This window comes from Crinia signifera, chromosome 19 (assembly GCF_055691185.1).
Source record: "Crinia signifera chromosome 19, ASM5569118v1, whole genome shotgun sequence".
NCBI classification, from domain to species: Eukaryota; Metazoa; Chordata; class Amphibia; order Anura; family Myobatrachidae; genus Crinia; species Crinia signifera.
Genome location: NC_139226.1, coordinates 105,593,545 through 105,610,277, shown reverse-complemented (window position 1 = coordinate 105,610,277; position 16,733 = coordinate 105,593,545). Strand labels below are relative to the sequence as shown.

Genomic DNA, 16,733 nt, shown 5'->3' with positions numbered 1-16,733 from the left:
GGTCGACATAGGTTAAGTCGACAGGGTCATTATGTCGACATGCATTAGGTTAACATGGGGAAGGTCGACAGTCAAAAGGTCGACATGGGTTTTTTTCACTTGTTTTTGTCCCGAATGTCGACACAGTCAACATGGACACTGAAACATACCACAGCGTCCCCTGGTGCCTCGCTGCACTCGCCATGCTTCGGGCACACTATTTTATTCTACCACTACTCCGTAGTGGATGGTAAAATAAAATAGTGTGCCTGAAGCATGGCGAGTGCAGCGAGGCACCAGGGGACGCTGTGGTATGTTTCAGTGTCCATGTTGACTGTGTCGACATTCGGGACAAAAACAAGTGAAAAAAACCCCATGTCGACCTTTTGACTGTCGACCTTCCATGTCGACCTAATACATGTTGACCTAATCACCCTGTCGACCTAACCCATGTCGACCTTCCTGCATATTGACCTTCAGTCATGTCAACCCTCATGCATGTCGACCTAGTGGTGTCAACGCAATGCTTGTCGACCTAATACTTGTAAACCTAGTGACCGTATCCCTGTCCTCTTTCTCCCTCTCATTTATTTTTTCATGGCCGCCCGGAGGACCCGCCCCTGCTCGGCGGCAATGCCCCAGCCCCCTCCATTTGTTTTTACTGGGGCTCAGTGGAACTGTGGGTACCCCTGATTCCGGCTTTCGGTATTCCAGCATCAGAATCCTATTCCAGTGTTTTGACGGCAGTCGGGATGCTGGTGGTGTATACTGAACGCAGACATCCTGAACGCCTGCATGCAGACTGCATCCTGCTCTGAGAGTGGGAGACAGTAAGAAATATGTTAAAGAAAATTATACAATACATGTTATCTCCTGTGACAGCTATAGACAGCAATAATCACTACTACACTTTAAAATACCTGAAATGGGGAATGAAAAGCAGGTTTAAATGTAATCACACTTGGCCACTAGGAGGCGCTCTTTGTTGTTGTCTGTGGATAGTTTAGTTTATACAGTATAACAGACAACCTGCCAGTTTCCTCTCTGATAATTCCACAATACAAATGAGTCAACTACAGCGTGCAGTAAGAATGATTAATAAAAAAAAAGACCTAGGGTGAGATTTAATAGGATGAGAGATTCAGAAAGTGAGAGATTTGGTAAGAAATCAGTTTTTTTAAAGCGACGATCATTTGCATTGCAAACCCAGTTGTAAAACTAGGTGTAAATGATTGCCGCTTTAAAAAAACTGGAGATTTCTTACCAAATCTCTCACTTTCTGAATCTCTCATCCTATTAAATCTTACCCTTTCATACCTCCCAACTTTTGAAGTTCATTCGTCGGGCCGGTGCTGCCGCGCGCCGGAGGCGCGTCGAAATTTCTGGGGGGTGTGGCCTAATTTGGGGGCGTGGCCTATACTCGCGGCTCTTCCGCGAGGCCACGCCCCCATTCTTCCGCTATGGGGGCATGACCCAGAGGCTCTGTGAGCCTCTAGCCATGCCCCCAGCCCCCTGGCTGCGGGAATAGACGCTGTGCGCATGCGCACAGCGTTTATTCCCCGCTGCTTAGCAGCTGACAGGGGGGACTCCCAACAGCCCCCCCACACCGCGGGACACTGCCGCCCGCGAGTGGGACAGGCCCTAACAATCGGGACTGTCCCGATAAAATCGGGACTGTTGGGAGGTATGCCCTTTATGTGTATTATTTAACAATAGTAAACAAGATAAAGCAAAGAAGTATCTGTTGAATCAAATCCTTAGTACTATTATAACAGCTATAGCTCAGTGATAAAAACAAGAACAGCCTCCCTCCCTCCAGATGGTAAGAAATAAAATAAAGTTTTTATTTCATGATGGAAACGTTGAATAGTCCTGGAAATTCCAAGAAATCTAAACTATGGAGGGAGTGGGAGAATTGTCAGGCAACAGCATAATTATTGGTAGAGAATACAGATGGATACTAAGCGAAACCTAGAGATGAGTCCAGATATACCGGAACATCAATCATTGTTGTCTTATGCCTGCCTTTTTCTCTTTTCCCCCTGCTGTATTGTATTTATCAATGATGGTATTAATTCAGGGTTGCCGACTCTCCCGGAATGGCCGGGAGTCTCCCGAAAATCGGGACCCCCTCCCGGCCCCCCGGAAGGGTGGGCAACCCTCCTGGATTCAGGGGGGACCCCCCCCCTGCGCCCCAGATCGCAGCATTAAAATGCCACAATCCTCGAGTCTCAGAGGAGGGGGTGGAGCTAAAATGTCACAATTGCGTCATTTTAGCCCTGCCCCCTCCACGGAGATCCGTGAATTCGGCAGTTTTTCATCATGGGGGTGGGGCTTAGTGACATCACACTTAAGCCCCGCCCCTGAGTGGCTGCTGGAACTCTCTTATAAAGTCGGCAACCCTGTATTAATTAAGTAAACTTGACTGTCGAGAATTGTAAGTCTTGGTATGTACGTCTTGTCTTGTCTAAAGATGTCAATAAGGGAATGCGTATTCCTATTGTATGTATTGATGTTTTAAAAAATTTTAATAATAAAAAATAATTTATTAAACAATATTATTTATATTTGTGCCAAGGCCAGAATCTGTGCCAGAATTTTTGTGTTCAAGTCTGAGCTTTGGCAGCCGTCTTTTGCAACCCCGTAGGTCCCCCAGCCGGCCAATGGAGTCACAGGCGATCCGATGCTGTGTCCTAGGCTGCAGCACGAGTGTGATTTGAGATTCCGGACAGAGAAATTGGGTGATAGGTGTCAAATAAAATGTGTTTAACCACCCATTACTATCTGATGCACGGTTCCGTGCGCTTAGGATCGGAGCCAGAGATTGCAAGGACTGCCATGGCTGGGATTGCATACAATTCATTTGTATGCGGAAGGACTGCATACGGTGTATCATATGCAATCCTGCTGCAGGGGAGTTCAAGGGAGATCAAATGCAACTTTTACCCTACGAGAAGTCGCATAAGTGTATGGGGGACTTAACTTTGTGATTCACACTGTGCTGAAACATTTTGGGAGGCTTTTTACAAGCTTACAAAAGTAACCTGACCCAAATGCATAAACTAATATAAAAGGCCTCTGAACATGATTTATATAACAGACCGAGCTATTACACATGGAAGAATACATAAGACCCTGGGCGTGACTCAGGTCCAAAAGCCCATGTTACACATTATGCCAAGCAGAGCCCCTGTTACACATTATGCCAGGTAGAGCCCTTGTTACACATTACACCAAGTAGAGCCCCTATTACACATTGGGTCTTATTCTAGTTCACTCTTTCTGACAAAATCCTTCTTAGATGAACAAAACCATGTGCACTGCAGGGGGGCAGATGTAACTTGTGCAGAGAGAATTAGATTTGGGTGAGTTATTTTGTTTCTGTGCAGGGGAAATACTGGCTGCTTTATTTTTACACTGCAATATAGACCTCACTTTGAAGAAAAACCCCACCCAAATCTAATTGTCTCTGCACAAGTAACATCTGCCCCACCCCTGCAGTGCACATGGTTTTGTCCGTCTAAGAAGGATTTTGTCAGAAAGAGTGAACTAGAATAAGGCCCATTATGCCTTGTAGAGACCCTTATAGACAATACAGCAGGTAGAGCCCTCATACACAATACACCAGGTAGATCCCCCTTACACACAATACTCCAGATAGAGCCCCCTTACACACAGTACGCCAGGTAAAGCAACCTTATGTACATTACACCAGGCAGATCCTGTTACACACAACGCCAAGTTACACCCACTTTATGCAAAGTAGAGTCCCTGTTACAAGTTATGCAGGTAGAGCCCAAATGACACATTAAACCAGGTAGAGCCCATGTTACACATTATGCAATGCACAGCCCCATTACACGTTACACCACGCAGAGCCCCACCCACAAGGCATGGCACTCAAGCCAGTGAGGTAGCCCCCCTACTGTATCCTCTTTGTGCAAATCTTGTCATCGCCCTGCCCTGCCAGTTAAAAAAGGGGGATCGTCGGTATGAGGGTGACATACCCACTTTCCGGTGTTGCTGGGATTGGCATTCGATTTTCAGGCTATTCCAAAAAAAGTAGGCAAATACGGTCTGACATCAACACCTATGACACAGCCTGACTCCATGGTGGTGGCTAGAAAACTAGGCAACCTAGGGTGCTTTGGGGCTCTTGTGGGGGTTCCTTGCATTGGTAGTCCATGATCAATTCAAATAATTTACAATCAAAATGATAGGCAGAACCAGTGCTAGCGGCTTCAAATCATAACACGTGAACAATCAGAAGCACAACTGTACAAAACCACATAAGTGAGCCTGAGGATGGATTTCGTATTTGACCACTCTTAATAGTTCCATCTGCAGAGTTCCTGACATACAGTAACCTGCAGCAGCAGCATCACCTCCCCTCCACTGACTGCCACTCCCACTCATTATTACAGGACTCCCATTTACTGTACTATAAGGAGTGAGAAGTGTAACAGGAAGTATCAAAGTGTCAATTCAAAGTCAGAGCTGTTTGTGCTGAGCTCTGAGAACCAGGGAAAATGGGGTTAGCACTAGCACTTCTAGCGATCATGGTCGGAATGTTCATCGCCCTGTCTTTTCTGCTAGTTGCCGGCATCATTTATTTTGATTTTGCAAATTCAAAGATTCCCCCGGGGGTTGCCAACCCCATCAAGCTTCGGATCTTACACTGCATCACGCTTGGCATAGCTATGGTGGTAAGTACATGTTCTAAATCATATAGCTCACTAGCTGTTGTGGAACTACAAGTCTCAGCATGCTGGGTCTTGTTGTTACACAATAACTAAGGATTGAGACATACATTAAGTTGCTTCCAGTACTAATTAAAACCTCCAAAGTGATTGACTGTAAATCTGTTTTGTTACACTGCATTGTTTTAGTCTTTGCTTTGTGCACGTGTCTTGTGTTGTGTTGTGTCACATTTTAGTTTGGTTCTTTGAAGTAAACATTATTTTACACACTGCAGTGTTTCTTGGGACCTTTGTTAAATAAGATGAGCAATTGCCTTTAGAACTTGAGCACAGAACAAATAAAATAAACACACATGCAGTATATATTATATACTGCAGCTACATGTGACACAGACCCAGAAACATGCTGCGCCTGATTCATGTTTATAGGGAAAGCAAGCGACTGGGCACTGCAGGTCAGGCACATGTAACATGTATAGAAATTAGTTTGGGTCATTGGGTTGACCAACCGACTAGATCGACATGCTTAAGGTCGACATGGATGGAAGGTCGACATATGCACTACTAGAAGGACAGTCAAAATGTCGACATGGGGTTGTCACTTTTTTGTCGACATGGTCCACATGGACACTGTATTGTTGCACAGTGTCCCCTTGCATGGCTCGCTGAGCTTACAATGGGCACCGGGCACACAATTCTATTCTACCTCCTTGCCATAGTGGATGGTAGGGCATGGAATACCACATGTCGGCACATGTCGGCTCAAAATAAAAGTGAAAAATAATGTCCTAGACACTGTTGACCTAATGCGCGTGTGGACCTTCCATCCTTTTTGAGCTTAAGCATGTCGACCTATTTGAGGTGTTGACCTAAGCCATGTCACCCTTCAGTGGTTGTCCTTTGGTATGTCGACCCAACAACCGTATACCAGAGATTTAGGAGTTTATTTACTAAGATGGGAGTTCTATTTAAGATGGGATGTTGCTATTGGCAACCAATCAGATTTTATCTATTATCTTCTAGAAGGTGCAAAATAAATAAGTAGATCGGATTGGTTGCTATTGGCAACATCCCATCTTCAATAGAGCGCCCATTGCAGTGTAAAAATAACGATATCATATAACATTTGTGGGCTACATTCAAAAGTAGACAGTATTTACCCTGCACAGAAAAAAATCGAACTCACCCTATACTTACCCTTCATCCCAGAAGCTGCAGGAGGCTCCTGGTTCCTGGGGTAGCCACCCGCAGCTACCCCAGATGAAGATGAAACCGGTGAATCCCTTCATCACAGTGCAGAGGGGGTGGGGCTTAGGATGGGATTTGTCATTTAACCCCACCCCCAGATGAGACATGATGCAGCTCCTCTCTGGGATTCTCCTGGAGAGGAGAAATGAAAAGTACTGTAGGGCAGTATGACTCATTCTATCTACATCTCTCAGCACATGTTACATCTGCCCCAACTGCAGTGCAGCATGGATTTGCCCAGTTTCTGGCTTGTTTGCTTTTCTTACAAACATGCATCAATCCCATTGAGCAATAAGGATTTACTACAGTTTTTGTAGAACACCAAGTTATGTGAGTCAGTGCTGAATTCAGGTTACACCAGATACCTAACAAGAAAAACTTGTAGTGATAAGATTATTCCCGTCTGGCTTCCTAACACGTTTGTTCATTCATTTGCCATCCATTTACCATTACCTCCACAGAGTTCCCTGCAACTAACCTCAGGCTGGAGCAATTATCTGGTAGTCACTGAAACACCCAGATAATTGTGCCTTGGACTTACCAAAGCTTGAGTTGATGTTGCCCATAGCAACCAATCAGATTCTGTCTATAATTTCTCTATTGCATGCTAGAATTTGATGAGTTGCTATGGACAACATCACCTCTTTCCATTTTTAGAAACTACCTGCAGGTGCTATGTGGCCAGACACCGCTGCCCCCAGGGTACAACCTCAAAGAGCAGTCTACTGTTGTAGCAGATCATTAAATGTCTTTTGATTTTCCATTTTCCCCTAAAATGTTGCTTGTTAGAGATATACAGTATAAGGGTATGCAGTCGTTCGTGGAGAGTCGACATGTATTAGGTCAACATGGTCAAAAGGTGGACATAGAAACTGTTGACATGAGTTTTTTATAAAAAATTTTAGAAACTGACTTGCTCATACTTTATCATCCCAGTGGGCATAGAGGGAGAATATATTAGTGTGCCAAGCACAGGGAGGCACTGTGCCCGGAGCATAGCGAGCCATGCGAGGGGACATGGTACACTTATACGATGGCCATGTTGGCCTATGTTGTCATAGACACCAAAAAAGTGAAACGGTGTTGGCGTGTGTTGTATGCATGACAGCAGCAACACCAATGGGCATTGTATTGCATTGTATTGCATTATACTGCACACAACTATGGCATACCTCCCAACTGTCCCGCTTTTCACGGGAACGTCCCGTGGCCGGGAATTTGGAGTCCCCACTGTCACCTGTGAATAGAGACTATGCGCATGCGCACAGTGTCTATTCCTGCAGCCAGAGGGGCTGGTTGCATAGCCGGCGGCTCACAGATCTGCTTTGCACACAGGTGAAAATGGGGGCGTGGCCTTATGGCAACATCTTGAATATAGGCCATGGCCCCTCCCCGCTAGGCCATGTCCCCAAAATTTTACCTGTGATTTATAGTTGCCTACCATCCTGCATTCTGCAGGAGACTCCCTGAAATAGCAGCAATCTCCCTCTCTCCCTCATTATTCTAGCAATATCCCTCATTTCGCCTAGCCCACATTACACTGTTACATTTTTGGGGTAAAAAGGAATGAGAGATTGATACATTTACATTGAATCATCAGCACCATTTCCCAGCACTTTACCAAGTATAGTCTCTTACTAACTGCTTTGGGGCTCATCTACATTTGGATAGAAGTAATTTTAAAAGCTTCCTCTCAGATGTAGCAGTGCACACCCACGCTTCTAGGTACCACAATCTCGTTTCACAATCTCTCCATATATGGAACTAGACACGCCCTTTGGGTGGAGCATGACACGCCCCCTCAATGGGGCACTTTGCAAAATTCTACTACAACTATAATCTCCCTGAAACTAGTTTCCAAAAGTCGGTAAGTACAGATGGAGCCGGTCCCAGCTTTGCAGGCCGCCATCCCCCGCCAGCCGCCATCTGATCTGCGAAAGGGGACGCGTGCGCACGAGATGCGCGCGCATCCCCTTCCGACGGCGCTTCCCCCGGGTCCCCGCCGGCTTGCCGGCGGTCACCCGGGGTCCCCACCACCTCCCCACTCTCCCACCTAACCCTGTTAACCCTGTCCGTCTCTCTGAAGCGGAGACGGACAGGGTTCCCGTTGCCCCGCTGCTCGGAAACTGAGATGCGCGTGCGTGTGAGATGCACGCGCGTCTCAGTCAGATCTGGCGATTCGCCAGCAGGAGGGAGGCTGGCTCCATCTGTATGCTGTGATTACTACTTTGTCACTGTGATGGTACCTAGCTAAAGTGTACAAGATAATAACAGTTTATCCATTAACACAGGACAGTCTCACACTACTAACCTTCTACCTGATTGTTTAAAGCTGCATATATTAATGTACACTAGACAGTGTACAGACTCAAAGGTTAATTGCATTTGAAATATAGGACTTTACTTGTAAACAAGATACATGTTGGCCCAAATATTATGTTTTCGTGCACTCTGGCACCTCTTGTTCTGACACTATCTCCAAGGGTGCATTAAGACAGGAGGGAGTGTGTGTGCAGTCCCCCCCTCTATTCAGCAGTGCCCTAGTGAGTGCCAGTAGACTGGTGCTGTGGTGCAGTGGCCATTTTCACTGTGATTCCCCAATTGCTCATTTGTATAGAATCTGGAAAATGGCTGCAGCAACATTTTCCTGGTGATTTAGACATGGGACATTGGAAAGTTGGGTACAGAAGAAATGGGTGTAGGTTATGCAGTGAGGGTGTAGCACCAAGTATTGCATCTTCAGATGACATTAGCCATTGCACGTTTGCTGCAGGAGGCTGTATAGCATGGTGTTGCAGTTGCCTCCCGCTCAGTGGCGTAACTACTTGGCGTGTGGCGTGTGCCCCCCTTTCATAGTATGTGGCGTTACCCTCTGTAGTATTTGGCGTCCCCTAGTGCTCCTCAAACTCCTCTCCTGGCTCCTGCTGCTATTAAAAACTGACCCTCACAAAATGGCTGCCCCCAATAGCAGACCGTTTTTAAGCATGCTGTATGGGGGCGGCCATTTTCTGATGGTCAGTTTTAACAGCAGCAGGAGCCAGGAGGAGAGCCGGGACCACAGACAGTAAACCGGCCAGAGACACAGCAGGTGTCAGCGGCGTAAAAATAGCCCTGCAGACCCCTGGCGCCTACACTTTCTCAGCGCCTCCCCGCTACCACGGGGTCTGCGGCACTATAGTTACACCACTGCTCCCGCTGCCTCAGTGTTCGATTGTATTGTTAGAGTTCACTGCTTAGCACAATTACCAGTAATTACGAGTAGCGGGAACGTAGCTAAGCTCCTACCGACTCCCACTCACTGCTTAGGGCAGCGGGAGCATCATTACCCCGCTGCCAGGTATGGGCAAAAACCAGACCCAGACAAAACCAGACCCAGACCCAGACAAGTCCGGGTGGAGGGGGGGAGAGGAGACAGGACACCCCTGGACCAGACAGTGAAAAGTTTTGATGAAGGGACACCCCTGGATGGGACACCCCATCTTGTCTGATTCCGTTTACTTAGTCCCAACACAGTATTTCCGCTTACTGTTTAGTGGGCGTATTCTAAGCCGGGATACACATCTGTATAGCACATTATTTCAGAAGAAAGATCCAAAATATCCCTTCCTACTGCTGTCCCATGCCTCCCAACTGTAGCAGCGCAGAAGTCGGGACCAGCCACACCAAAGGTGTGGCCGACCCTAAAAGAGCGGGGCTTCTGGCAGAGGGGCATGGCCTAGCACCACATTTAGTGTTAAATTGAGGGCGTGTCCAGCACTCCCCGAAGTTCTGGGCAGCCCCCGTATTCTCCCTGCACTGTAGAGAACACACCCCCCCTAAAAAAAATCTAACTCTCTCTGCACATTACATCTGCCCCACCTGCAGTGCACATGGTTTTGCCCATTTGCATGCTCTTTTGCTTTGCTAACAGAGTTGAATCAGACCAATTAATCTGTATATCGCACACCTCTTGAATAAGAATAGGTGGTAAGACTAGCATCTAAGATACATTTTATTATGCAGTTCATCAAGATAAAAACCAGGTACAAAATAATTACATAGACACATTTTTTGACTCCCTGGAAATTAGGGACCGTCGACTGCTATGTTTAACATTTGCAACATGCATAAACATATCCTGTATTCTAACCAAACAGGGGAAAATACTCCAGAATATGTTTATAATCAGTCAGCTGGACTTCACCCGTCTCGTCAGAGACAAACTCCTGGCCAGGCATTTAGGAGACGATCCCAAACTCTTCATCAAAAACCTGCAGATGGAAGGAGTTCCAGTCAGAGTTTACCAGCCTAGATCGCCATCTGCTGGTGGGAGAAAGGGGTTCATATTCTTCCACGGAGGAGGATGGATGTTCGGAAGTATCGGTAAAAAAATTAATAAAATAATCTTTGTAGGTGTCAGATATCATATAGAGGTATGCACATTCATGGACCGTTTTCAAGCCAGTTCGCAGCTGGGTGACATCACATGCAGAAATTAGAAGCCGGGAAATGGCGGCCTTCTGTCTACCTTTGCAGCTAGGCTGCGCAGGCATTGGGCTTCCATAGTAATGCAAATGCATCGCATTTCTTAAAATTTGCAATTGCATCATGGTGCAGGACTTGGCATGCTGGGTGGGCCCCAATGAAAGACTGTCATCAGACCCATGATATATTGACCATGAGCAAAACCACTCAATAAACACAGCCACCCTCCCAAAAAAAAAAAAAATCCATCCACTATCCAATATTTATTTTCCAAATTCTAGATAAACTTACAAAGTGGACAAAGTTACTCTAATCCAAATATAATTTTATAGAGACTTTGCTTATTATGTTATATTGAAAAAATACCTTATAATATTAAGTTGCTATTACATTTTATTTATAAATATTTACACGGTCAAGTAACTACCATGGCAACCACAGTCACGTGGCACCTAATGTACAGTAGTGAGCAGAGAAGCTTTGGTACACCCCTCTTCAATCCGTCACCTGAACTGATAAGACCTGTAACACTGGGGTTTATTCTTGCGAATCCACCAAACCCAGCCTTGCGAATGGTTGGCTGGTGCAACCCATTCTAGAGGGTTACTTACTCGAAGGGGTTTGCGAATGGATTTTACATAGTAACATCCATTTGCAGGGAAGGGGGAACCTCCCAAATCTTTCGATGGTCGCTGACCATCGAAAGATGTAGAAGGTGCACGCATATAAAAGTGACTTTCAAGTCACTTACTTATGCATGCACGCTGGGAAGGAAATGGGCGGGAAGCTGCCATGCGGTGATGTTAGCTGGCCGCCCCCCCCCCCCCCCCCCGCGCGCACCCGCGTCATGGCCTCAATAGTCTGAGAATGCTGGGCGTTCCCATATGCTAATGGAGCCACCCACCTCCCCATGCCCCTCTCCGCCCCCTGCCCGCTGTCCTCGGTACGTGCAAACGGCGAACAGTCCTTTTGCTGTGGGTGCACGCACCCTGCGTATACACGTTCACAAAAATGCGCACAGTGCCACCATCGTTCCCCGTGCGAATGCAGGGCGGTTGCGAAGCAACCAGAATAAAGCTCACTGTGTATGGCAGCCATACAGTACTTGTTAGCACACCAAAGAGATTGTGAAAAGGAATTAATGATTGGTAGGAGCACCGCTGAGATAAGCATACCGAAATGCACTTAAAAGGTTATTAACCTCCTAGTTAAATAAAAACTAAACATACCTTCCTTGTGAGATTGCTGCACTAACAATGTTTGTGTTACGGTACATTAGATAGTGTTAGTGCGCTACTAATACTAATATACTATTGCATTGTTCTATTTATTTTAGATTCCTATGACATTTTATGTCGCTACATCTCAAAAGGCACGGAGTCTGTGGTTGTCTCTGTCGGGTAAGTAGGTTACTACAGTGTATGGCCTTGTGCGACTGACCTCTGATTGCCAATCTTACCCTTGTAATAAAGGTGCTACCTTACGCTGGTACTGGCTAATGGAGGTTTTAGCTTTATCATGTTATTGCAATGTGAGCACAAGAAAGTGATAAGATTGCATATATAATGTAGCATACAGTAGTTTATGAATGGTACATACAGGCACAAAGAAAGTCTCTTACTGGAAAATACCTTTTCTGTATTATGTCAATGGCTGTTGTAAACAACCAGAGTAGTATATGGCATTTAATGATTAATATGACAGATAATTGTCAAATCAATCAAGGGTGAATCACAGATCCAGCAAAGTACAGCTATACATGACATTGGGAAGGATTCGGACCTGCTCGCTGGGCTCCGAAAACTTGCAGCAAGTAAAAACCGCCCCACCCCGCTCTAGTGAAATCCCGCCCATGTGCACAGCCGCAAATGCGTTCACTCCCCATTGAATGAATTTCCCCCTGTTCTCAAGTGCAGAGAAAGTTAAGACTTAATCGGCGCTGCAAAGGCCATGGGGATTAGGAGGGCGCTGATGATGTCAGCGACGCTCCCTCCCAACGGCCGGGGAACATCTCCCAGAATATGCTGCGTTACCGCCCCCAAATGGTGGCAGGGTGTCAATCACCCTGCGTATGGTCGATGACTAGCCTTTGCTAGATCCTTTTGTACAGACGGCTCATGTGTGCACAAAGCGAACCGTGCACGTCCTCGGTCCTCTGATAATTGGCAGGGCTACGAATTCCTAGCCCTGAGTACAGGTCTGAATTGGGCCATAGGCAGGGTATTACAATGTTAGCCTGTGTGTGGGATGTACTCCGTGACAGCTGGTCTTATGGCTTGGTCTTATTCTGGGGGTAGGAAATCGGTTGCGCAGGGAAGTAACTCAAAGAAAACAGTGATGGGTCTTGTGCAAAGTTGGAAATAAATGTTGACCCAAAGAAGTGGGCATGGAATTACTGTAAATGTGTATGCTAGCGTGCATTCTCAGTTGTCCGCATCTCTAGATGCTACATCTTCTAGGTGTTCAATGGCTTGGTTTATTATTAGTCATCATCATCATTGGTGGAGATGTATAACTGCCTATACTAAGCGCTGGGGTTAATTTTTTTGGTAAGCAAATATAGACAGTTATAGGAGGAGAGAATAACAGAATTAAGGAACACAGTTTCTCATCGGGCTTATAGTCTAAGTTGTTGCAGAACTGCAATAGATACATTTATTGATGGATAAAATGAATACTGGATTTGCTTCTGTTTTGTGTAGGTACCGTCTGGCGCCTGAACACCGGTACCCAGCAGCATTTGACGACTGTCTCAATGTCACAAGTCACTTCCTGAAGAATGCACAGGAATACGGAGTTGACTCATCCTCCGTTATAATAAGCGGAGACAGCGCAGGAGGTAATCTTACAGCTGCCGTTTGCCAAGCCTTGGTGAGCAGGACAGATCTTCCAAAGCCTCTGGCGCAGGTGCTGATATACCCAGCAGTCCAAGCAGTTGACTTCCACTTGCCCTCATATACACAAAACTGTGAAGTGCCTATCTTGTACAGGGAAAGAGCAGTCTTCTACATGTTAAACTATTTGGAAGGCAACTTGTCTATGATGGAAGAAGTCCTGGATGGAGACCATGTTCCTGCTGAAATTAAACTGAAGTTTAGAAAGTGGTTAAGTCCTGATAATATTCCTAGTGAGTTTAAGCCCCCGGGCTATAAGCCTCGTGTCATAGCCTCACATTCGGAGGAGGTCTATGAAGCTCTCAAGCAAGCACTTGAACCTTACTTCTCTCCCTTGCTGGCTGAGGACTCTGTGATTCGCCTGCTACCAAAAGCCTACATTTTAACCTGTGAGTTTGATGTTCTCCGTGATGATGGAATACTCTATAAGAAACGCCTGGAAGATAATGGAGTCCCAGTAACCTGGTACCATGTTAAAGATGGATTCCATGGTATCGTTAGCTTTTTTGACAATGGAAAACTTTCATTTGAATCTGGAAAGCTGGCTGTTGATAACATTGTGAACTTTATTAATAGTGTTTGATACTTCATTTTCCGCTACACTCATAATAGGACATCGCCCATTAAGATGCCAAGGTGGATTCAATCGGTTCTCAATGTCGTAATGTGATCAATACAAGACCTACATATAGTTGAAGGATCATCGGAAAGTAGAAAGTAGTCATTGATTTGCATGACCTAACAAGAAGTCAATGATGTTCATAATGTGAAGTTGTGCGTATTGCAATAAAGTTTATTCAAAACAAATAGCTTACTATAATATAGTGGCTAGCTCTGCCTATTTTCTAGTCAAATTGACTCTGTCTTCTTGCTCATTTGCTGAGTAGTATTACTTATAGTCAAGTAGATCATTACAGACAACTCCAAGCCAGAAAACTATGGGGTCAATTTAGTAAAGCTTCTAAAAATAGGTGATTCTGTCTATCATTTTCTAGGATGCAATAGAGAAACGATAGACAGAATCTGGTTGTTATTGAAGACATCACTTCTTTTAATTTTTAGAAGCTTTTGTAAATTTGGTACTTGTTTCCTATCTGGGCGCCCACTAAGTAAATTGAGCACCATGCTATTCTCCGTAGTGAAATCTGATCGCATCGCATCGTACACATACACGATATTGAACGATGCGATGCGATGCGATGCGATCCGATTCGATTTCCCATAGGAAACAATGTTAAATGGCTCAATTTAGCCAAATTATCATAGGAACAATAGTAAATGGGCCAAAAACACCCCTGAACATTGAAATGTCCCCCCAAAAGTAGTTGACGCCACCCCGCCATCAACGTGAACCCGAAGCGTGGCGAGCGCAGCGAGCCCGCGAGGGGCGGCGGTACGCGTCCTCCGACCTTTTCATGCCCTACTATCCACTAGGGCGTGGAGTGAGAATAGAATAGTGTGGCGAGCGCAGCGAGCCACCGAGCCCGAAGCGTGGCGAGCGCAGCGAGCCCCGCGAGGGGACGCGGATACCTTCACAGGTAAACGCGTCCCTTTGCGGGCTTCCCAGGTGTCCGCGTCGCCATGGACACCTGGGAAGCCCGCGAGGGGACGCGTATAACTGTGAAGGTATCCGCGTCCCCTCGCGGGGCTCGCTGCGCTCGCCACGCTTCGGGCTCGGTGGCTCGCTGCGCTCGCCACACTATTCTATTCTCACTCCACGCCCTAGTGGATAGTAGGGCATGAAAAGGTCGGAGGACGCGTACCGCCGCCCCTCGCGGGCTCGCTGCGCTCGCCACGCTTCGGGTTCACGTTGATGGCGGGGTGGCGTCAACTACTTTTGGGGGGACATTTCAATGTTCAGGGGTGTTTTTGGCCCATTTACTATTGTTCCTATGATAATTTGGCTAAATTGAGCCATTTAACATTGTTTCCTATGGGAAATCGGATCGCATCGCATCGCATCGCATCGCATCGTTCAATATCGTGTATGTGTACGATGCGATGCGATCCGATTTCAGTACGGTGCCGTACGTAGAAAACCTGGGCGCCCAGATAGGAAACAAGTACCGTAAATTTACACCTACATTTTGAATAACAGACTTTTGAAACTGAACAGCCAATAAACATCTGTCTATTTTCCAATATCAACTACAGTAGTTCAGAGTTTTCCAAACTCCGCTATTACCTCCAAGATTTTTCACGTGCTGCTCCCTTACTCTGGAATTCTCTACCTCTCCCCCTCAGACTCTCCACTTCTCTACAGAACTTCAAACGGGCTCTTAAGACCCATTTCTTCACCAAACCCACCAAACTGTTCTCCTAAACTTCTGTTCCTCGCCCTGTCTACCCCTCCTGCGTCACCACTGTCTGTCTGCCCCTTCTCTTTAGAAAGTAAGCTCTGACGAGCAGGGACCTCTTACCTCATGTGCTTATCCTTTCTTACCTAAATAGTCTTCAACTCCACCAAAGCATGCTGTTTGCTGCCAAATGGATACTTATGTTGCAGTAATCAGCTGATGTTCCTATTATCATTTACCCTGTATTGTCTTCAACTGTAAGTCACTTTTATTTCTGCTGGAGATAGAAGAAAAGGGGTGGATGCTGAGGTCATGTGACAGTCGCCCTTCCCCAGCAACCATCTCAGCATATATATATATCGTATGATGGATTTAGACCCTAGGGCAGTGTTTAAATGGCCAATGTATTTTATTTTTGTTACCTGTAGGGACCAGTATGATTGTTTTTTATATGGTGGCCAATAGGTTTTTTTTTTTCCTGTGGGGTCAATGTATTTTTCCCTGTGGGGATCTTGTGGTCATTTTAAAATTAGTGTGCCGCAAGGTAAAAGGTTGAAAATCACTGCCCTAGGCACTCCACATGGAGGAAAAAATAAACCTATAATAGTAAAGGCCCCCACACACTAGAACGATTTTTGGGCCGATTGTCCGATTTCCGACTGATCATCCGATAAATCGGCCATGTTTTTTTTAACCGATAATCATCAATAATCGGCCGATAAATCAGACGATCGGTCGGAAATCAACCATGTGGAGCCTTAAGTCACTAAGGCCTTAAGTCACTAGTCAGCTTATACAAATCCAGAAAAGGAAATATATATGTGACATTTGCGCCAAACAATCAATCTCACAGTGATGGAAAAGTTTGAAAACTTTATTCCTTAAATTCTGTTTAACTTTGCTCCTTAAAGTAGTCCCATATGATGACGGTATGGTAATAAGAAGGGAAAAATCGGTACTTGTTTCCTAGCACGGCGCCCAGATTTTCTATGTACGGCACCGTAGGGAAATCGCATCGCATGGGCCATTATAGCGGCATGTGATGCAATTTTTTCATGTTTTTTTCCACCACTATATTGCATAGCATTGCATTGCATGTCCCGCAAAATCGCATGCGAATGCATGCGATTTTATAGGGTGTGCGATGCCAT

At 45.8% G+C, this 16,733-nt stretch overlaps 1 protein-coding gene across 1 annotated transcript; it reads left to right on the top strand.

Annotated features, from left to right (window-relative positions):
- Positions 1-4,493: 4,493 nt before the first annotated feature.
- Positions 4,494-14,028, top strand: LOC146042000 (arylacetamide deacetylase-like 4). Its single transcript, XM_083161890.1, has 4 exons — positions 4,494-4,685; positions 10,064-10,289; positions 11,728-11,791; positions 13,094-14,028. The coding sequence occupies exons 1-4, from the start codon at positions 4,509-4,511 to the stop codon at positions 13,866-13,868; spliced, it is 1,242 nt and encodes a 413-aa protein (XP_083018016.1). The 5' UTR covers positions 4,494-4,508; the 3' UTR covers positions 13,869-14,028.
- Positions 14,029-16,733: the final 2,705 nt, after the last annotated feature.